Here is a 23126-nt window from a genome sequence, read left to right as displayed (position 1 = left end):
GCATTATACTTCAAGACTCCGGACCTTATTTATATCCTCTGTTTTAGCATGCCTCCTCTGATAGCACATTGGTGGAGCAGGAGCACCATTCATTACAGCTAGTTGGGGATGCATGTCCAGTTTCTGCTGACACCATGGTTGGGGAGGGATACCTCATTACTGCTTGGTGGAGGTGGAAGTTCTGGCTCCCTGAAGACCTCTGCTGATGCCATCCTACCTGGGAGATGAAGCATGTCTTGTTTCTGCTCCTCACGTAGTATCCATTGACACAGTAGGGTAGGGGGGAGTGAGAGACTTTATACATATGGGGGGTGATGAAGATCCCCATTTATGCACTTGGCCTTTGAAATTACCCTTCTAGGAAGGGAGAGGGTCATTTCTTCACTGATGGATGCAGATGGGTGTCTCACTCCCTATGTGGCCTCTGATAACATGGATGGGAGGGAGTCATGACCATTGGCTCCTCATTTTGTTTTCTCTAACATTACCCTTATGGGAAGGGGGGGGGGCAAGGGGTAACTCCTTAGAGCCATGGGAGACTTAAAGTCTAGGTTCCCCTTGGGTCTTTACCAATGTGGGTTGAGGTAGGTTTGCAATTTTTTCCATGGTGTTTGAGTAGAGTAGGATGATTATTGTCTAAAAATTTTCTATTTTGCTGGGCTGTCCCTGTCTTGGTACTTTAACTAGAGATAGCAGGGTTTTATTGGGGCCTTTCATCATTTGACCTATTGGTATTTCCAGGTGGCAGATTTCTTCAGCTTCCAGGCCACATATGTGAAGCAAAATGAAAACCCAGAAAACTCGCCCATCATATTGTTCCTTGAGTCTTGTGATTCCTAGGTGGTTTGTCTTTTCTCTATCCTTCAGTGTATTCTTACTGTTTTATTACTACTTTATATTCTTACAGTCCCTAACAAAATCCCAAATGATTTTTTATTGAACTTGAGAAGCTGATTCTAAATTTATTTTGAAGAGCAAAGTATCAAAAATACCAAAGAGGCTCAAAGAACAAGATGGAGGACTTGCTCTATTATCAGTCAAGACTGCTATAGAATATTAGTAATGACAACATGATATAAATCAAGTCCTGCATCAGGCTCCCCACAGGGAGCCTGCTTATCCCACTGCCTATGTCTCTGCCTCTCTCTGTATCTTTCATGAATAAATAAATAAAATCTTTAAAACTAAATAAGATACTTTAAGAAATTAGAAATTTAAAGATTTAGTCAGACAATAACTTTACCATCACAAAGGCTAATATGAAAACAGGTTTCTTCGTGTGGTAAACTAATATACCTAAAAACTAATAAGCTTTTATCACCTACTTTTTTTGGCTAAGATATAAATACCTTAAGATTTATCACCTACTTTTTTGGCTAAGATATAAATACCTTAAGATTTATATTTAGGAAAATAATATCTATTTCTTTTCAACTATACAAAAGTGTGTTAACAAATTGGTACTTAAAAATTATTAAAAAGTTGAGTATTTCCACTGTATACTTCAAAGAAAAACATTTTCTAAGGATTCAAATTAAATCACTGGCAATGAAATTTAAGTTATGAAGCATAAAATAAAATTAAAAATATAGATTATAATTAAGCAACACTGTCATATACCTTCGGGGTCTTGCCATCTGTATTTGAATATATTTGTACCATGTCTTTTCCTTGCATTTGGCTATCTTCTGTTTGGTCACTTTCTTTCTGATGTCTTCCATCTTCTATAGGACTTATTTTCTGGGATGTTTCTACAATAATTGTTCCTAAATTTTGAGAGGTCTGTGCTTCAGAATCACTGCTTTTGGGAAAAAAATGGGGGGAACATAAAATCCAGTAAGAAGAGTTGTTAAACATACCACTTTTAAGTTCAAGACCAAATGCTATTATAGCACATATTGTATATAAAGCTAGAAGTTTAATTTGAGCATTTATTGGTTCTCTATGTTAAGAAAAAAATTAGTCTAAATATGTTATATAGTCTGCTATTTCTGTGGATTCTGTATAGGGTCTCTAACTTATTAAGATGAATAAATAAAGTACAAGTAGTACTTCTTTAATTAACCCAATGGGGCATCTATATTGGTGACTGAATTTGAATATCACTTCAATGGAGCCCCACTACTGCAGTAGAATAAGCAGACTCAGCAAGCAAGCACTGGCCTGGGACTTGAGTTCTGGCTATATGGCTCTTTAAATTACTTACTGTCTCTGGACATTGTTTCTTCATCTGATAAATGTTATATTGTAACAGTCCTGATTTTTTTTCACAAACATCTTTTTTATTATAATTCCCTTATGTACACCATATATACCATATTTGAAAAGTGTATCTTTCAAAGAAAAAGAATATGCCTAATGAAAAATAATTCAATGTCATAGTTGTCACCCAAATGAGAAGAAATTAAATGTGTTAAAAGTGTTTTCCAAAATTGTAAAATCTCATGAGGAAATTACAATATCTAGTATCAAGTGCCTAGTAGTATCACTTCTGTAGTATTTCTACTAAGTGTTAACTCAGGAAGCACATGTTTCAACAACGCCAGGGTTGGAGCACTTATTACTGTCTGAGCTCGGGGAGAAAGCTTTAACATTTCTAACAGAATAGTTTCCCTTAGTTTGGGACAAACTCTGAATCTCTGAGGCTGTCACCCATGATCCCAGTTCCATCTCTTATGTCCATTCATCATTCAATAAAATGCCTGGTAGGCATCCATTAAGTGCCAGGCACTTTTCTAGGCACAAAAGACGAAGTAGTAAGTGAATAAAGGAGATAAACATCCCTGCCCTTATGTAGATTTCAACCTAATGGGGTGGGTTCAGATAATAAGAAAATATGTAAAATCTTTATTATGTTTATAGTTTGTGTGAATGAGAAGGAAAATAAAGTGTTGAGTTTGAGTAGAACATACAAATAAGTCCAATCCCTTTTCCATATGAATGATCTCTTAACTATTTGGATATGGTTATTTGATGCTTGAAACATCTCAAGAAAAACATCCCTCGCTTATTCAGATAATCCTATTATGTCTTTTTGAGATGTTTTTCTACCCTGGTCACTCTTGAATATGCTCCACCTTATCTCCATGAAGCATTGTGCCCAGAATTCAGTTTCATATTCCAAGTACACTATGTGAATTCCATAGTAGAACAGCTGGTAGATGCAGACTAAAATTACGCAAGCTTTTAAACATGTATATTGTCCTGTTACAATGTACTGTAGACTCATACGAAATTTAATTAAAACCTCCTACAATATTTTTATGTATACTACTGCAAAGTATTGTATTTTTCCCATTGTATTGTTCTGCAATTGGCATTTTCCAGGTAAGTAATGGTCCCTGTAGTCTTCTGTGGAACTCTATCTTCCCAGTCTATTACTATCTTTGGGGATTTTTATACTATTTTGTAAAGCATTTTATATCCTTTTCAATGTCATGTTACCCACAAATTTGATAAGCATGCTTTGCTGAAATCATTTTGTCTTTGCAAGGTATTAACAAATCTTCCTGATGATCACCCATCACTGAATGGGCATTGATAAAAGTCATTTGTATATCAGGACCCACAGAATGCCAGCTGTGCCAGGGGCCTGACCATCAGAAATCTGAATTAAGTTAGCTGCACTTATAGTAAATACCTCATCATCAAGGAAGCCTAATATACACCAATCACATTAGCTAACTTACCTTACCCTAGAGAATGGGACATGCTGGCCTTACCAAAAACAAAAACAAAAACAAAAACAAAAACAAAAACAAAAAAAAATTACCTGACATCTTATCTAACCATGTCCTGTTTCTGCACTGTTTCTTCTATAAAACTCCCTCTTGCCCAAAATCCTTAGAAAGAGTGCCACAGCTTGCTAGGCACTGTACTCCCCCAACCGTTGGATTGTTTTCCCTTGAATAAAGGAGTTCAAACTTGTTACTAAATTGTACTATTTTTGTCATTTGACGGCATGTTTTTATAATGCTGTTCAATTATGAGAAATAAGTATTCATATATAAATAAATATTAATAAGCTAATAGTTATATAATGTAGTATTTTACATACATATATATAAAGGACAAAATTCTATTTTTGTCAGTATTCAAATAAATTTCTTGTATTTCAGACTACAAAAAGCTAAAAGAAATAGAATATTCTAAAGTCCTGAAGCTCCACTGTGGGATTTCTAATTGTTTGAGAATTTTCTGCAGCTGAGTGATTCCGGAGACTATTCTGTCAGGCAGGAAATATAACACTTAATCCACACAGTGTAAAATCAAGTTTCACTGCTAAGCAACTTAAATGACAATCTTATGTTTCAAGAGATACTGTGATACATCTCCCAAAATATGTGACCATCTGCACATGCACTAATATGATGAAATTAGAACTGACTGTGTTACTTAGCTTTCATGTATTTATTCATATATACATACTCACACATGAGTAAACTGCACCACTTCTATTATGAAGAGTGTGGTAGTATCACCAGCTGAAATATAATTAGTAGCTGAAACTAGAATTTCCTTGAAGACATAGATAAAAGCTTAGTGGGCTTTCAGCTGAATAGGATTTTCTAACAGCTTTTGAGAATGAGGAAGAAAACCTTAGAAGAAGTAAAAAATAAATGGGAATGCACATTTGGTCCTTCTTCCTAACCTTCATAAATTTGTTTTTAAATTTTTATTACCTGCCGAAAGATGACAGGCTTGACCCAATGACCATTTAAAACAGTGGTTCCCAAACTAGTCTACTATTGGAATCAGCTGGAGAGCTTCAACAACTAGTGAAGCTTGTATTCCACCATAGAAGTTATGATTTAATTGTTCTGGGGTGTGGTCTGTATAAAGGCTGCTTTTAGGCACCCAATGTGAACCCTGGAAGGCTGAGTAAGGTAGAAGGGCCCACAGTGACTCAATATGAGGACCATTGGGCAACCTGCCTCAAAACGCCCATATTGAGGAGGGCACTTAATGGGATGAGCATTAGGTGTTCTACTATACGTTGGCAAATTGAACTTCAATAAAAATAAATAAATAAATAATTTTTAAAAACCACATCCATAAGCCGTGGCTGACCAATGGATTACTTACACCCAGACACATTACCAAAAAAAAAAAAAAAAAAAAATTACATTTGTTTCCATACCTTCTCAACTTCTCCCTCTAACTACATTCTCCCACCGATTGCCTCCTGTCGGACAGTCTTTCCTCTGTGGTTCTGCCCAAAACTCACTTGCAGTGTATCCAATAAATTTCCCAATAAATTTCTATCCCTTTTGTTCTGCCTCAGGTGAATTCTTTACTGCCAGTATCACTGGCCTCCACCTAATCAAGTCACCCCATATTTGGTGGCCCCCAACCAATCGGGAGATCTCTCAGATCCCCCAAAGTCTGAGCTTTGAAATGTTTATAAAATCAAGGTAATTATAATAGAGGCAAATAGGCTTGAGTATGACATTTTAAGATATATTTCAGTTCTATGTCTATGGTTAAGAAATCTCCCATCTGTAAGGATGCCTTCCTCACTATACCAAGAAGAGATGGATGACCTCGTTCCCTAGAAACCGTTATCAATGGAGAACAACCTTACCCTTGTTTACTGTGCTTTTCCTGATAACCTCCTACAACTGACTCCTCACCCCCAACATCTTTTGTCTTTATCTGAACATGATTTTAGGGTGGAAGCAATCAGCTATTTTGGGGGATACTCAATTTTCCTGGATCTCTCCCATATATACAGGAGGTGTACATGTTATTAGACTTTTTCTTCCTGTTAATCTGTCTTCTATCAACTTCATTATTAGACTAGCCAAACAACCTAGAAAGGAAGAAAGGAAAACATTTCTGCCCCTAAAGTTCTGGGGACCTTAAAGGGACCATCACTGCTCACTCCAGAGATTCTACAGCTGACAGACCCCAGATCCTAAGATACAAGCTGGCACAAGGTAAGAATTCTTACCCCATCAGTCTCCTGGACCTCTGCCTGTAGGGTCTGATGGAAGTAAGAATAGTGAGAGTCCTTCTACTTATCTAAATTTAGATTAGCAAGAGAAAATATTTGTGGAGCTAGGTCCTTGGGTATAGCAACTTTGGTAAAAATTTGTTATGAGTACTCTTGCTTTCTATTGATTCCTTTCCTCTCAGAGATGATAATTGTTTTTTTGTGTGTCTATCATCTTGTTCTATGTCTTCAGAGCTTGGCTTTATGTCCAGTGTCTTTAAATCACTATTTATAGATCCTATGCATCAATGGCCAGAGGAGGAATCCTTTGAATTGGAAAAACTTCTGTATTTGAATTTTTTTCTTTTTAGAAAGCTCTTATCCTAAACAATTGTATTATTGGTATCTATGGAAAAACCAAATAAAAAAGTAGACACAAAGAAGTACAACAGCCCTAAGGACTCCCTTGACAATACAAAATAATAGAAATTACATTAAAAAAAATTGGGATCTGTATCTAATGTAAATTCTACCCTCTTCCACACCCACCTAGCTCCAACTCCCTCTCTCTGCCCTTTCAGAAGACCTTTTGGATATCTGGGACCCTTGTTTAGACCTCCCTACCTCTCTGCAAATCTCCACAAAACCCAAAATGTGGTTCTAAAAGCAATTCAAAGCTCACCTATTATTACTAATCCTCAGACCTCACCTATTCACCTCAAACTGCTTATTGAGACACTGGAAACAGAAGTGTATTCCACTTAAGAAAAAAAAGTTAAAATTTAAATTACCTGGAGCTCTAATAATAGGGAAATATGTCCCCAAAACCCCATCTTGGAGAAAACTTATTTTGAATAAGTTTTTATGCCCTTGTGATACAAGTTTTCTGCCCTCATCTTCTGTAGGACCTAAGAACCATTCTTTAAAATGCAAACCTGGGGAGAGCTTTCTCATCAAAAAAGAAAAAAGCGGGGGGTGGATATTTGGAAAATTGGGGACATGAAAAACTAATGATCCAAGAGGTATCTAAAACAAAAGTCATTAAGGCTGACATGACTCCTACTGCTCCTCTCTATCATTCTTTACTTAAATGCTCATGTTTTACTAAATCTGTCTGAACTGCCTTTCTAATATGAAGATTATTACCTTTTAAAAATAACCACTTGAGATTAGGGAAAATGTGCCTCATCTCTCTTTCAATCGTTGGCCAAAGGATGAACTAAAGGCCATAGCTAAAGAATTTCTTAAACTAAGAAAGGATCCTCAAAAAGTTTTATAAATGGATTACCCCTTGAGATTAGTGGATAGTTTAAAAAGGCAGAAAATTAGAAGCTACCAGTCTAAATTTGTGAAGAAAGCTGATATTCAGTGCCTGATAGAAAAACAATAAAAAAAATTAAAAAACTTGTAAGGGTTTCTCCCCTAAGCTAAAGGCACCCAGAAGGAAAGAAAAACATTCAACATAGTTGGATGGGTGTGACAGTTTCTTGATAACATTTAGCAACAACCCAATTCTTTAAGGAATTGGAAACAGCTGTCCTTGTTTTACTCATCTAATCTTTACAGGACCATAGAGGTGGCTTCAGAAACCATTCAAAGTCCACCAATTCTTTTTACTATTCCCAAAGCCTCTTCCATTTATTTCAAAGGCTTGTAAATATTAGCCTTAGGAAATCAAAGTTCTTTTTAGAGGAACTTGCATTCCTTCCCTGTGACTCTGAGACATAAAAGTTCTACAAACTTCAAGAAGGTAATTCTAATCAGAAGGAGAACAAAAGAGGGAAAGCTCATTTGAAATTTAGGCAACTGAAAAATCCTGTCTTCTCCACAAATATTAGTAAAAACAAACAAAAGCCATCTGAACAGATAAACTTAATTCTTTCCTACTGTTCTTTTACTAGTAAATTTTACATTATCATACCTTTCTAACAGCTAAAATTTTAAGGTCTCTGTATTCCTGCATATGTATGTTGTAGATATGTGATAATTTTCTGCCTCCACTTGATATTACCAAAACTATTGTGTAAAAGAGCTCTATTTAATTGACAAAATTAATAGAAAACCCAAAGGCCTCCACCCCAAGATTGCTAGAACTCATACAGCAATTTGGCAATGTGGCAGGATACAAAATCAATGCCCAGAAGTCAGTGGCATTTCTATACACTAACAATGAGACTGAAGAAAGAGAAATGAAGGAGTCCATCCCATTTACAATTGCACCCAAAAACATAAGATACCTAGGAATAAACCTAACCAAAAAGGTAAAGGATCTATACCCTAAAAACTATAGAACACTTCTGAAAGAAATTGAGGAAGACACAAAGAGATGGAAAAATATTCCATGCTCATGGATTGGCAGAATTAATATTGTGAAAATGTCAATGTTACCCAGGGCAATTTACACGTTTAATGCAATCCCTATCAAAATACCATGGACTTTCTTCAGAGAGTTAGAACAAATTATTTTAAGATTTGTGTGGCATCAGAAAAGACCCCGAATAGCCAGGGGAATTTTAAAAAAGAAGACCATATCTGGGGGCATCATAATGCCAGATTTCAGGTTGTACTACAAAGCTGTGGTCAAAAAGATAGTGTGGTACTGGCATAAAAACAGACACATAGATCAATGGAACAGAATAGAGAATCCAGAAGTGGACCCTCAACTTTATGGTCAACTAATATTCGATAAAGGAGGAAAGACTATCCACTGGAAGAAAGACAGTCTCTTCAATAAATGGTGCTGGGAAAATTGGACAGCCACATGCAGAAGAATGAAACTAGACCACTCTCTTGCACCATACACAAAGATAAACTCAAAATGGATGAAAGATCTAAATGTGAGACAAGATTCCATCAAACGCCTAGAGGAGAACACAAGCAAACACTCTTTTTGAACTCGGCCACAGTAACTTCTTGCAAGATACATCCACAAAGGCAAAAGAAACAAAAGCAAAAATGAACTCTTGGGACTTCATCAAGATAAGAAGCTTTTGCACAGCAAAGGATACAGTCAACAAAACTAAAAGACAACCTACAGAATGGGAGAAGATATTTGCAAATGACCTATCAGATAAAGGGCTAGTTTCCAAGATCTAAAAAGAACTTATTAAACTCAACACCAAAGAAACAAACAATCCAATCATGAAATGGGCAAAAGACATGAACAGAAATCTCACAGAGGAAGACATAGACATGGCCAACATGCACATGAGAAAATGCTCTGCATCACTTGCCATCAGGGAAATACAAATCAAAACCACAATGAGATACCACCTCACACCAGTGAGAATGGGGAAAATTAACAAGGCAGGAGACCACAAATGTTGGAGAGGATGGGGAGAAAAGGGAACCCTCTTACACTGTTGGTGGGAATGTGAACTGGTGCAGCCACTCTGGAAAATTGTGTGGAGGTTCCTCAAAGAGTTAAAAATAGACCTGCCCTACAACCCAGCAATTGCACTGCTGGGGATTTACCCCAAAGATACAGATGTAGTGAAACGCTGGGGCACCTGCACCCCGATGTTTCTAGCAGCAATGTCCACAATAGCCAAACTGTGGAAGGAGCCTCGGTGTCCACTGAAAAATGAATGGATAAAGAAGATGTGGTTTATGTATACAATGGAATATTACTCAGCCATTAGAAACGACAAACACCCACCATTTGCTTCAATGTGGATGGAACTGGAGGGTATTATGCTGAGTGAAGTAAGTCAATCGAAGGACAAACAGTGTATGTTCTCATTCATGTGGGGAATATAAAAAATAGTGAAAGGGAATAAAGGGGAAAGGAGGAAAAATAAGTGGGAAATATCAGAAAGGGAGACAGAAGATGAAAGACTCCTAACTCTGGGAAACGTACTAGGGATGGTGGAAGGCGAAGTGGGCAGGTGGTGGGGGTGACTAGGTGACGGGCACTGAGGGGGGCACTTGACGGGATGAGCACTGAGTGTTATTCTATATGTTGGAAAATTGAACACCAATAAAAATAAATTTATAAAATAAAAAAAATTTAAAATTGACAAAATTAAACATTTAGATAAATTGAGTTCGCAAAAATGGACCCAAATGTTTTTCAAGTTCACATGATCGGAGATAATCTTTGGTAAATAAAAGCTAGTGTTGGGATCCCTGGATGGCTCAGCAGTTTAGAGCCTGCCTTCGGCCCAGGGCGTGATCCTGGAGTCCCGGGATAGAGTCCCACATCAAGCTCCCTGCATGGAGCTTGCTTCGCTCTCTCTGTCTCTCATGAATAAATAAATAAAATCTAAAAAAGTTAAAAAAGCTAGTTTAAGTTCATTGGTTTAATTAAAACTGTAATATATTAGAGTTATCAATGTTCAATATAATGCAGACATACAACTTATTCTGCCTAGGCATACTAGTCAAATAACTTCATGTTATATCTCTTACAAAATTTGTCAGCAAAAAATAACTTGGGATGATGGCTGGCTGTGCCTAATGTCTCATGAAGTTTTCATAGGTGGTCTAAACATAATTATTGGAAGTGAGTGACTTAGACAGATGTTAGTGGGGTAACAGCTTTAAGGTAAACTTTTTAACGGAAATTATATTTTACAGTATGCGTACTTAAAAATAATTTCCCAAGTACCTTTGGTAAGTTGAAATTTTAAAATTTTGCTAAGTTAAATTCAATGATGTGAAATTCACTGAATATCTAGATCATTCCCAAGGAAGATAAAATAATTACTAAACATAGGTTTATCTACTTTCAGCTTCATGTTACACAGGAATTAAAGAACTACTTGGATCTGTTAGTAAACATGTACCATATGAAAGATTGCACTATTTTTAAAGGTGGGGCATATGTTTCTAGAAATTATGGAATATATTCATAAATCTGACAAACTACAGAATGCTAATATAAAACATAGTTCACAACTGCTTAGTTTTTACTAGAAATTAATGTTTCTAAGGCTTAAGAATTCTAATTAATAAATGTAACTAAAACTACTAGGAATAATAAGAAAAACATCTCTGAATGCAAGGAAAGTAGGATGTGTGTTTTCAGCTAAAAAAAGATATGCAGAATAGAAATGCATTTTGTTGAAGGAAAAGAGAGTAAATATGTCCCAAAGTAAAACTGGTTATTTAAAAATGGAGGAAAAACAGGACCACAAAAAAAAAGAACAGGACAAAATCTGAAACTTGTAGAAAGTTTATGAAAATGAATCTTTAAAAAGGAACCTAATACATGGTCAGAACTGGCTAAGATTGGAATTAATTTAACTAAGTGAATTTTTACATCAAAAGTAAGCTGCTACAATTTTACAGTTTGATTTTGTCTTTGGTAAAAGGACGTTTTCTTGACTATTGGTGTATTCTTGATAAGAGACTTGAAGAGATTCTTCTTTACTTTTTAAAGTAATTTACATTGAAAGCAAAGATTTTGTTTTTATCAAAACAATTCCCCTGCTTCATTATTTTTATAATCAGGTTTTTGATTACTTAAGTAAACCTAGTCCTTTTGATATAAAAACAGCTAAGTTTTACTGGCAACTGTGTAAACTTCTATATTTGCCTGTGAAGTCTTTGTTAAAGACTGATTAAATAGAAAACTAAGTATTATATCATAGTGAATGAACTATTATCCCATTTAGTCAAGTGTCCAAAACCTTTTGATATTTTTGATAAACCTCCCCAAATCAAATTCTAAATGAAGTCTTTTGACTTGGAAGAAATGTTGAGATATTGCAGAGTTTCTCAAAAAGAGTTTTTAACCTAATGAGGCTGATTTAGTATTTTGAGTCATGAGAAATGTCTTAAAAAATGATGCTAAACCTACTTGATTATATTTTTGCAGATATGTGTATTAATTTTAATATTCTGGAAGTTACATGAAATTCCTTAAAATCTGATTTGTCCTGGTATAATGTTATCACTTATACTTCTAGTTATTATTCTGAAGAACATATATCACAGAAATAACCAGATTTCCTTATCTTTTTTTAATTTTTTTTAAATTTTTATTTATTTATGATAGTCACACAGAGAGAGAGAGAAGCAGAGACATAGGCAGAGGGAGAAGCAGGCTCCATGCACCAGGAGCCCGACGTGGGATTCGATCCCGGGTCTCCAGGATCACGCCCCGGGCCAAAGGCAGGCGCTAAACCGCTGCGCCACCCAGGGATCCCTCCTTATCTTTTTTTTTTCCTTCTCAATTCCATTGTAATAAACTCTCACCAGATCTTTAACCATGGCCATTTTTAACTCTTTGTCATTTATAGTTATTGTTTTACTTATAAAATTGTTTTAATAATTTTTTTTAAGGGAGAGAGACCACAAGCCTGTGGAGAGGGGAGGGGTAAAGAGAGAAAGAGAGAGAGAGATTGAGAAAGAGAATGTGTGACGGGCACTGAGGGGGGCACTTGACGGGATGAGCACTGGGTGTTATTCTGTATGTTGGCAAATTGAACACCAATAAAAAATAAATTTATTATTAAAAAAAAGAAAAAGAGAGAGAATCTTGAGGAAGCTCCATGCCCAGCAAGGAGCCTGATGTTATAACCCTGAGATTATGACCTAAGCTAAAATCAGGAGTTGGACGCATAACCAACTGAGCCACTCAGGAGCCCCTATTCTAAAACTTTTGCAAAAATGTTTGGAATATGCTTGATCTCCAAGGAGACTCATGGAAAATATTCCAAAATATGGGTTTCTGATAACTTTAACTGAATTGTTAAGAGTTTCCAGAATTAACAGAAAAACTGGATTCAAGCAGAACAAAAATTGGTCACATGGGACTCAGTGAACTAATGAGAATGATTATAATTTTTGTGACTTTATTTTATCACTAATTTTTTTTTTACTATTTTGTTTTTCTAGATCTGAGAAAACTTTTTTCCTCTTAAGCTAACAGTGACTTACAACAATTTGGTAAAATGAATCTTTGCAAACAAAGGGAAACATTTATCATTTTTGCCCTAGGTGATCACTACAGAATTTGGAAATTCTTAGTAAGTATTCTTATATTTTCAAGAAATCTTTTTTTTTTTTTTGCATAAATTCTACATGAATCTGTTCTCTTTGTAACATGACAGAATTGGAAACGTTGAGTATATTACCAAGGTTTTGACTGAAATGTTTGAGAGAAGCTTGCAGACTCAGATATGACCAGACAGACAGCTTTTTAGGAACTAAGATGACTTTATGGAGCCAATAAAACTTTTTGGGAAAAGAGCCTAGTACCCTGCTTACAGGGTTCCCAGCAGCCTTACCCCGTAAGGAAGGTCACTTCTTAGCAGGTGAAGAAACCTCAGGACATTTTGGGAACCTCAAGAAGAGAGAAATTTACCCAAATGTATAATTATTGCTGGTAAAGTTGGTTGGCAACCTTGGATTGGCATTTTGGCCTTGAGAAGCTTTGAAAAGTTCTGTCTGAAACTCTTTATGAAAAATTCCAGTAAAGCAGATTTAAAATATAGTGAATATAGTGAATTCTTTGTCGGACTTACATAAATAATCAGACCAAGTTTATTGAAATGAAGCTTATTTCGCAAACAAATTAGCCTTAATTTAGCTATCTTTAGTGGAAATTAGGGTGATTTCAAAGAGAATAATTATGTTTCAATAACATACTTTATGGATATTAGATTCTAATTCTGATTAATTGCCTTGAGGATTTGTTGTTTGTCTATAATCTGGATTGAACCATGAATTCTTCTGGTTTCCTCAAATATCTGGCTATGACTTTCCAAATTCCAAGTCTTTCTACTTTTGACTTGGAATCACTGAGAACTCAAGCTGCCTTTTCTCCAGAAGCCCTGCAAACTGAAGCTAGATCACTTGCTATAAACATCAGAGAAACCACCACAACAGCTCAGGTTTAGATGGTCTTCATGTCTGTTGCTGTATGGGCCACTCAGAAATTTACCTAAATAACCAACGACATCATCAGACACATTCAAGTGCTTCAACTCCTATCTTATGAATGTCTTCTTTCTACTGGCTGCCCTCAAGACTCTGATTGGGTTTATAATCTGCTCCAATCATTAACCTTTGTTTTTATTTTGCTTCTATAAGAATGCCTTTTTAAATGCTTGATGTCTCACACAAAATAGGTCTGACTTTGGGAGCCCACCTGCAGGACCCACCTCCTGAAATAAAACACAACTGTTTAAGATGGCATATTCTCAGGACAGAGGCTGGATCTTTGAGATATGGAACAATCTATCAGCTTGGCTTCTGGACTGTGATATTTCTTGGGGAAGTTTCAAAGGTGGGATCACAGGGGAGCAGAATTTGCCACCCCAATATATGTCTTTGACATAAGAATTGCTGCAAACTGGGGATCCCTGGGTGGCGCAGCGGTTTAGTGCCTGCCTTTGGCCCAGGGCGCGATCCTGGAGACCCGGGATCGAATCCCACATCGGGCTCCCGGTGCATGGAGCCTGCTTCTCCCTCTGCCTATGTCTCTGCCTCTCTCTCTCTCTGTGTGTGACTATCATAAAAAAAAAAAAAAAAAAAAAAAAAAAGAATTGCTGCAAACTGGCAACTGTAAATATAGGACAAGTAGAAGTTACCCTTTTGTAAGAGACATTTACGTGTATAAGAAAAATCTCCATTTTCAAGTGTGATGCTCTCCTTGTACCAGGAAGAAATGGATGACCCTACAGCTCTAAAGATTCTTGTAAAGAAGACAATAACTTAAATCTGTATAAAAATCTGATTCCCCCTTTTTTTACTGTACTTTTTCCTGATAACCTCCCATAATGACTCTGACCCCATCTTCTTTTGTCTTTCACTGAAGATCATATTTAAGGTGGTGGTTTTGGCCATGTGGGGGAGTTATTCAGTTTCCTTGGGTCTCTCCCATGTATACAGAAGGCATGCATGTTTGTAAACTTTTATTTGTTTTCTTCCTGTTAATCTGTATTGTATCAATTTCATTTTTAGACCAGTCCAAGAACCTAGAAAGGAAGAAGGGAAAAAAACTCTTTCACCCCTACACTATCTAGGGACATCCAAACCTAAAACAGATCTCTTCTGGGGATTAAAAAAGACAGCTTGGAAAAATAAAAGAAAATACATGCTATTACAAAACAAGACAGAATTATGGAAAATTGTTCAATTTGTCTGTTAGCAATTCTGGCAACATTGAACTTCCCTATTATCTAGGTATAGAAAGAAGTATTCTACTATCCATTTGCCTTTGTGGTTTTATTGATGTGCTTCAAGTACGTATAGTAATGTATAGCCAGGAGTGAGGAAAAGAAATATTACAGATTTTTAGTATTCTCCTGTTGCTATTCGCTAAGTGTTATACAACTTAAGACTAGGAATTTAGAGGGCTTTAACTTTAAAGAACTAATTTTTAACTACCATTCAATTAAAGTTAGTACAATGACTTTGCATAATACATACATGAAATAATTAGTGAAGATGGTTCTTAATTTAAAGGATGTTAAACAGCTTGTAGACATCTGGTAACAAGCTGAAATGGGTCATTCAAAATTTATCTAACTAAATTAAGGGGGAAAAATGTTTCTCCTCCCAGGTTGGCATGTCACAAGATAACTAAACCGACTTAGTAGGCTTGCCTGGGAATCCTTAGCTGTCAGTGGTGAATATGCAAAGGGCCAGCAAATTAAATCAACCTGCCAAACTGTCAATTTCAAGCCTCATGACTGCATGAAAATAGCATCACTGGAAGAAATCAAGCATTGCCTTCTTTTGGGTTTCCTGGCACCTATTCAAATACTCATGCAGTTGTGGCTAATTTTGCATGCAAATTTCAGTCAATAAGCTCAGAACAAGACCTCCCAAGATATTTCAAAGGATCTGACAGTATTTTTTCTGAATACCAAATCGACAGTAGTTGAAATTCAATCTCCATTTGCTGGTGCTTTACATATGCACAGTGTCCCCACCACAGAGCTAAGTTAATGAGAGCCTTACCTGCTTTCACTCACATCCTCCCAGCCGTCCTTGCTGAGGTTCTCAAACACATTGCTCATAACCTTGATGGAGTGATTGAGAACAGTGTGGTAACGACCCACAGAGCACTTTTTTTTCGCAGCTTTAAATTTAACCTTGGTAGTGGTTGTCTTACAATCGTATTGTCCAGATCTTGCTTCCGTGGTGGCCATCTCAGATTTAGCTTTGTCTGCTGAATGCTCCAATTTCTCTATTGAATTCATCAGCTCTTCATTTTCATTTCTCAGCCCATTAGCTTCTGCCACCTGTCTCCTTAGGGAAGTGACTTCTCTCTCCAGCTCACTGATTTTTACCTGAAGTTCAGCTTTATCTTTTTTTACTTCTTTACTCCCCTTTTGTAGCTGTTCTAGCTCTTTTCCTCTGTCCTCTGCATCTTCTTGTTGCTGTTTTAAGAGGGATTTCAGGAAGTCATTTTCTTTCATTAATTTTTTATTTCCTTCTTTTAATTTTCTTGACCCTTTCTCAAAAGATTGTAGCCGATTTTCCAATTCAACGACCTAAACAGAAGAGTTTAATTTATTCTCTTAAAAGTCCAAAACCATAATCTGCTGTATATTTTTTATCATTTCTAATTTATGAAAGTAAAATTACACTTAGCACAAGGACAAAATAAATCTAAAGTACTTAATTTCTAAATAATTCTAAGGCGGTGTAGATAAATACATTATAAAATGCAATAATACATCTGTTGAATGAAGGACAGATGGTAAAAGAAGTTAAAATTCTACACAAAGTGATACAGAACTAAGTATACTAATAAACTTTGCAGAGTTTTCTGAGATAAATGCTTTGGCTATATAGACTATTGTGAAAAAAATTATTTTCAGAGAAAAGCAATTTATACAAAAAGTCTAAAAATAGATATAGAGAAACTTCATTAATAAAATAATTTTCTTCAATATCTAACAATCATCTGAAAAAATGATTACCTATATAAAATATAATCTATCAAGGCTGCATTATTCTAAATTAGAAAAATATAATTTTAGTAGTCATGAGGTCCTTAGTTTATACAAGAAAAAGTCTAACAACTTAAATTTATTTATTTATTTTTTAAAGATTTTAAAAAATCTATTAATAAGAGATACAGAGAGAGAGGCAGAGACACAGGCAGAGAGACAGAAGCAGGCTCCACGCAGGGAGCCAAACGTGGGACTCGATCCCGAGTCTCCAGGATCACACCCTGGGCCGAAGGCAGGTGCCAAACCACTGAGCCACTCAGGCATCCCCAACAACTTAAATTTATACTTATTCCAAGATTGCACTCATTTATTTCAGTATACATTGTTCACACTGTAGGACATAGAAATGAAAACATATAATTTCTGACTTTAAGAAATTTCAAAAACTATTTGAAAGAAAGACACTTGCATAAATAAATCTGATAAAGGATAGGATCTAAGTATCATAAGTCTGGGCAAAAAGGACAGAGCAATTAATTCTAAGCCATGAGTATGAAAACTTCAAGGAGGAGTTGATTTCAATTTAAATCTTGAAAAATAAAGAATCACTATTGTTTGTAAAGTACAGTTTACCATTTATAAGATGGTTTCATAAACATGATCTCTTCAGATCACCTCAAAACCATGTGAGGTAAGTATAGCCAATAATTATTTTTCCAGAGGAGGGAATTGAGTCTCTGAAAACTTAAATAATGCAGAGAGGTAAACATTTCCTGCTTTGAAATGGAATTCAAATTCAAGATTTTGTGCCCCTCAGGCTACTCTACAAGCCATAGATACATATGGAAAATGAACAAAGGACTGGGGTAAAGCAAGAAACCTAAATGATTGGAACACTATATGGACTCATTTTACTTTTAAGACAATTCTTCCAAGGAGAAACATACTTGATGTATTGACAACCAGTAACTTAAAATATTCCAGAAGTCTGCAAGATGAAACTTACAGATATTCTTATTGCTTTCCAGTTTACTGGATTTAGTTATGGTGGGAAAGATGTAAGTTGTTTCCTAAACATCATTTTCAAGAACACATGAATTCTAGCTAAAAACTGCTTACTTTTTCAAAATCATTTTATGTCAAATTTTATTCTCTATTTAGTAAAAAATACTATAGAATAGAGAATATCACCTTTCTACAGTTTCTTCAGTTTCTTAGTGGTTTTAATCACTGCAAACAACAGTGTATTTTCAAAAATATTTTAGCATGTTAGACTCCATGATAGAGTAAGTAAAATAGACTGTATTTTTTAAAATCTATTTTATGTAAATAAGCAATTATGCTACTTAATAAAATTACTTAAACTGAGATAAGATTACTTGCACTAAACATTGTTGAATTAGCACTTAAATCAACTTTGTACTTTTGATTAAAATATAACAGGTTATGAACAAATATAACAAACATCTTAAATATGAGATTTCAATTCTAGAAATGAGCATTATCTTTGTCTTTTGACTAAAATCCATTTAAGTTTGGGTGCAACTCATAAAAATTTTATATACCATTGGATAAATATCTTTAAAATCTGTTAACATTTAAAATGTTTAAGTCTGTTAACTGCCTAATGTGAATCCATGTTTAATCCTAAAAACTGGCCAAAATTATTTGCATTTAAGTTAAAATGGAGGAAAAATAAAACAGAGACAGTACTTCTAAACTCTTTAGAAAGGGAAAGGTATACTCTTAAAAATTATTGTTAAACTGATATTAAACCTCCAGAAACAAAAGGAAAATTTCAATATATTTGAGAAGGAAAGTCTAGGGATTTGTTAAAGGCATTTGGTTTGTCTGTAAATCAGCTCATGTGCATACTTTTCCTCCAGTACAGATCATAATAATTTACCAAAAAAGATGGCCTCTTTCAAAATGGAGATAAAACACCTGACTTTGTAAAGTGTCTGTAATACTTTTCTAGGGCTGCCATAAGAAAATATCACAGACTGGGTAGTTTAAACCCCAATAATCTCATTTTAACTTTACCTCTTTGAAGACCTCATCCTCAAATACAGTCATCTTCTGAGATACTGGGAATTAGGACTTTGACATAATAATATTGGGTGGGGGGAGCTCAATTCATGCCATAACAGTGTAAAATGTTAATACATTACTTAAAACAATTATATATGTTTCATTTCTACTATGTAAACAAATGTTTTCATATTGTTACTATCTTTTAAACCTATTTTGAATGTTTTACAATACATACTTTTAAAATCAGGAAACCCAACTAAAGAAGGTTAAATCATGACTCACATAGGTACATTAGGTTAACATTTTTAAAAAGTGACAAATTAGTACGGTCCAGTGCAAATAATTCCTGTTGGCTTTTTAGAACTTAAAATGGGTTTCTGGATCCACTATGGAAGTAGCCATTTACGGCAGTTAGAATTAAATAATGGATTTCTTTAGGGTTTCTACCCTAAGGAAGTAGTAGATAGCAATATACTATTATAAGCCATAGAGAGAAAAATTATACAAATCCCAGCAAATAAAAATACTGTTCTGAAACAAAGAAGATAAGCTAGTGCAAACTGTATGGCCTTCCAGCTGATAATGCATATATTCTTTCAGTTACTCGTTTTACCTTACGATAAAGGAATGTGAGCATTTATTCTGTATGTTATTGTGTTAACCTGCTATGTTTTATTCAGTAATAATGAGATGACAGCCTTTGTTACCTGATGTATAGCAAGTGTTAGAAGTATAAGGGATCACATCATCTGTTCTAAGTCACGAGATTTCCTATAAGTCATTTCACAGATGTAAGAAATATAAGTAGCCTCATTAATATTTTTACTTATATATTTGTGTATTTCCAGCTTTATCTAAGTATCTAGCATAGCAAATTACAACCAATTAAAAAAATATTTTCTTTATAACAATAACAAAGCGTGCTAAAATGCAACCAAGCCAACTTAACTGATCTTGATAAGAATGTATTTATACACAAAAATATGAATTAAGTATAAAACTGTAAAAGTAAGTGTTAAGATTTTTAAAGAACATTTTATTGTTAATTACAGGCATTAATGTAAAGTGGCAGCAGGGTTTGTATGAGTGATTCTATTAAAACAGGCAAAACTATTCTAAATTATGTGGGCATAAATTTCTATCTAAAATGAAATGAGTCATGTATATTTTTAAGTTTAAAATTAAATTATAAACATATTACCATTTTACTTTATTGAAGCTAAAACTACATTCAGTTTTAATAGTTCAAAATTGCAAATCTATATGCTTTTTTAATATAAGTCTCATGTCACATTTTAAACTGGTAATAAGCACATATAGCAAAAATTTTTATAATTTCTATTATCATTCTCTTCATTTCATCTTTGAAGATATTTTTAATCTATGTCAATAGAAGCACAAGTGTTTCCACATTTATTTCACTAACATTGATTTTGTTTAACCCATTTGGCAAGTGAATGATTTTGAATTATGAATTTAAATTAAGGATTCACACAAGGTTTAAGTTCATGAGCCCTCTTTTTAAAATATAATCCTTTATGTTAAAATTCAGATTTAACTTCCTCAGCTCAATATCTTAAAGATTAGACTACCTTCTGCAATGTCTGCTCCGACATTTCTTTCCCATTCTTCTCTGGAGTACTCTTCTTGACCCCATCATCTTCATCGTTTCTACAGAGTTGTTCTGGTAGAGAATAAATAATATATTACGGTACATCATATACTGCTGAAACAGTGTCCTGTCATTTTAAGGAAAAGGGTTCTAAGTTTTCTCAACTATGAATAATCTAATCTATTTTATTGTCAAAGTATTTGGCTGGAAACTAAATGGTAACCTTTTCCAAGATTTCAGTCACATAATTACATACCTTTGTAGTGTCTTTTTTTCCCAGTGTAAGATTTTCAAAGGTACAACAGATCTTCAGGTTAACAATGCTATACTTTTATTCCTATTTTCATTCTTTTGTAGACTATTCCTCCTTTGCCTTAAAAGCGGAATTCGCTGCCTTCTTATCTAGTCACTACTAGTTTTGTTCTCTGGATCTTGTTCCCTGCCAGGAGGATCAGAGTGATTGCTGAACAAAGCAAACACTACCCGAATTAGGGTGAATTGAAACTGTAACAGCCCCCTGCCCCCACCTCTTTTCCAGGTAAAAAATCATGCACTAAGCAGAGTAAATCATAAAAATCACATTTCCAGGAAAACTGTCACTTTATAACACGTACAAACCCAGATAACAGGTGAAGTTGTTTCTACAAATGATTCCTATACTCTCCATGCATATGACTACTAAAACCTTTTCAAACGAACAAAAATCTACAACATATCAAAATTAAAGGAAAAAAATAATCATAAAATTTCAGTTAATACTATCAAAATTTAAATACATTAAAACATAAATGTTTTCTAATCAGATAAATTATTGTGACAAATTTAATGTTTCCTTGTTGAATTATTTTTCAGATACAACATTTCTTAAAGAATCAAAAAAGAAGGGCAAACAAGAATATATAAAGCTAAAAGGATACGTATCTGTGCTAGACTGAGGTGATTTTGCTTTAAAGTATGCTTGGCTGCTGTAGGTCAGTGTAAAACTTTGATTCATCAACAAAGGAGAAAAAAACAATATTATTCTCTGTAGAGTAGAAATCCTCTTGGTATAAACAGTGACTAACAAGTTTGTTAGAGTGAATTAGGCATTTCTTTTGTCTTTGAAACATGACATATCCAATTAAAACTTCTGTACTCATGAAATAAATAGAACACTATCCTAAGGATAATAAAAGCTGGAATAGGTAGAATTTGCCACCTGGGGAATATGTACCTTTACCTTGATAATAATCTATTGGTTCCCAAGTTTCTTTTTCTAGTCCCCTAACACCATGGTGCTGAATTCATTTACAACACTCTTTCAGCAATATAGAAATAATATGCAAATACAATTCAGCTGTTCAAGTCATTTAAATATCTACTATAGTTCTAACTGAAATATTTACTCTTAAAAAATAAGAATAAAATAGTTCTATGCTCAAAGAGCATAAATGCTAAAAACAGCTAAATAATTCCAATAAAATAAGACTGATTCAAAAATGAATTTGGTTGCTGCTTTGTGCTCCTGGGTGTGTGCAAAGTCCACTGGTGGACTGGTTGACCACGTTCACTTCTGTGGAAGACTTTAGTTTCTCGCTTTAACAGGTTTCACAAAGAATAGCCAAGTAGCTAGGCCCAGATGATAGAGGGGAACAAGGAACCCACTCTGCCCTTTGATTCTTCTCTCATTCAAGGGTCTCAGGATTTGAGAAACGAACCAAGAAGACCTAGTTAGAAATATGCAGTTCTATTTTTGTCCTATATTAGATATGTGAGCACATGTTTCACACTTCTAGAGATTTATTTTTAATGTTTTGGTTTTAAATGCCTCACTTTCATTCCTACTATAAAAATTCATTCTGATTCATATTCTCTCCTAACAGATAAACTTATCTTTCTTTCTATGTTTTTTTCTCTTAATTCTCTTAGATTACATTAACAAATTAATCTAAATTCTTCTGCAATTTTTCCCCCTTGTAGATTCTTTTAGCTATTTTATCAAATTATTTCTAAAAATCTATTTTCATTATGATTGGTTGCCATAAGAAAATACCTTTAGGGTTGCCACCCTAAAATATGCCACTATAGTATACTATTATTTTGAGCAGTATATACTTGAAAAACAGCAAATGCTTTTGGTTCATACTTTGATATCACACTATGGTAGAGTATTAGTCAGCAAATGCTTACTCCATTCTTCTCTACCTTTATGGGTGGAGTAGAGACCCCTACTCCACTGACGCTGAGCTTGAGCATGGTCATATGAGTTGTACTGACCAAAGGAATGTGGGTATAAATAAGAGAGTGCCTGTTATAAACCTAGAACTTAGGTATTTCTCCTCTTCCCTTGGCAGTTTCCAGCATCTGCTTTGAAAAGAATATGTCCAGATAGTCACTGCCTCCTTCAACCTGGGCCTGAGACTGAGACATGTAGAACCATGTGAGCCAAATATGCTCCAAACAAATAACAGAACTTCAGCCTGAAGCACATATGCTCCAGCTGATCTGCAGAAACCATGAACAAAAAAATAATGTACATTATTGCAAGTCACTGAAATTTTGTGGTTGTTTACACTATAGCAAAAGCTGCTGGGCATAGCTATAATAAAAACCTAAAATTATGTGGCATCAATTTTGGGACTAGGTGGTGGGTGCCAAAGAATGTTTCAGGAGGCTGAGAAAACTGACCCATGCTATGTAGTGGCATACA

General features: G+C 34.8%; 1 protein-coding gene and 1 long non-coding RNA gene across 11 annotated transcripts in view; one reads left to right on the top strand and one right to left on the bottom strand.

Moving 5' to 3' along the window:
* CNTLN (centlein) overlaps positions 1-23126 on the bottom strand; it is a 308559-nt gene that overhangs the window by 86870 nt on the left and 198563 nt on the right. For 8 of the 10 annotated variants that reach the window (XM_038552477.1, XM_038552478.1, XM_038552470.1 and 5 more), the window contains 3 exons: positions 20418-20509; positions 15851-16386; positions 1621-1801 (listed from right to left, as the gene is read on the bottom strand). In XM_038552477.1, the coding sequence (XP_038408405.1) occupies positions 1621-1801; positions 15851-16386; positions 20418-20509 (809 nt within the window). The remainder of the gene's footprint in view (positions 1-1620; positions 1802-15850; positions 16387-20417; positions 20510-23126) is intronic. The other 2 variants (XM_038552471.1, XM_038552475.1) reach the window with 1 other exon arrangement.
* Positions 12781-22902, top strand: LOC119876803. The gene is made up of 3 exons (XR_005366799.1): positions 12781-12909; positions 21290-21373; positions 22771-22902. It is a non-coding gene; the product is annotated as an uncharacterized LOC119876803 (long non-coding RNA).

Source organism: Canis lupus, chromosome 11 (assembly GCF_011100685.1).
Source record: "Canis lupus familiaris isolate Mischka breed German Shepherd chromosome 11, alternate assembly UU_Cfam_GSD_1.0, whole genome shotgun sequence".
Classification (NCBI taxonomy): domain Eukaryota; kingdom Metazoa; phylum Chordata; class Mammalia; order Carnivora; family Canidae; genus Canis; species Canis lupus.
The sequence above is the reverse complement of the archived record's forward strand: the minus strand, read 5'-3'. Positions and strand labels throughout refer to the sequence as shown.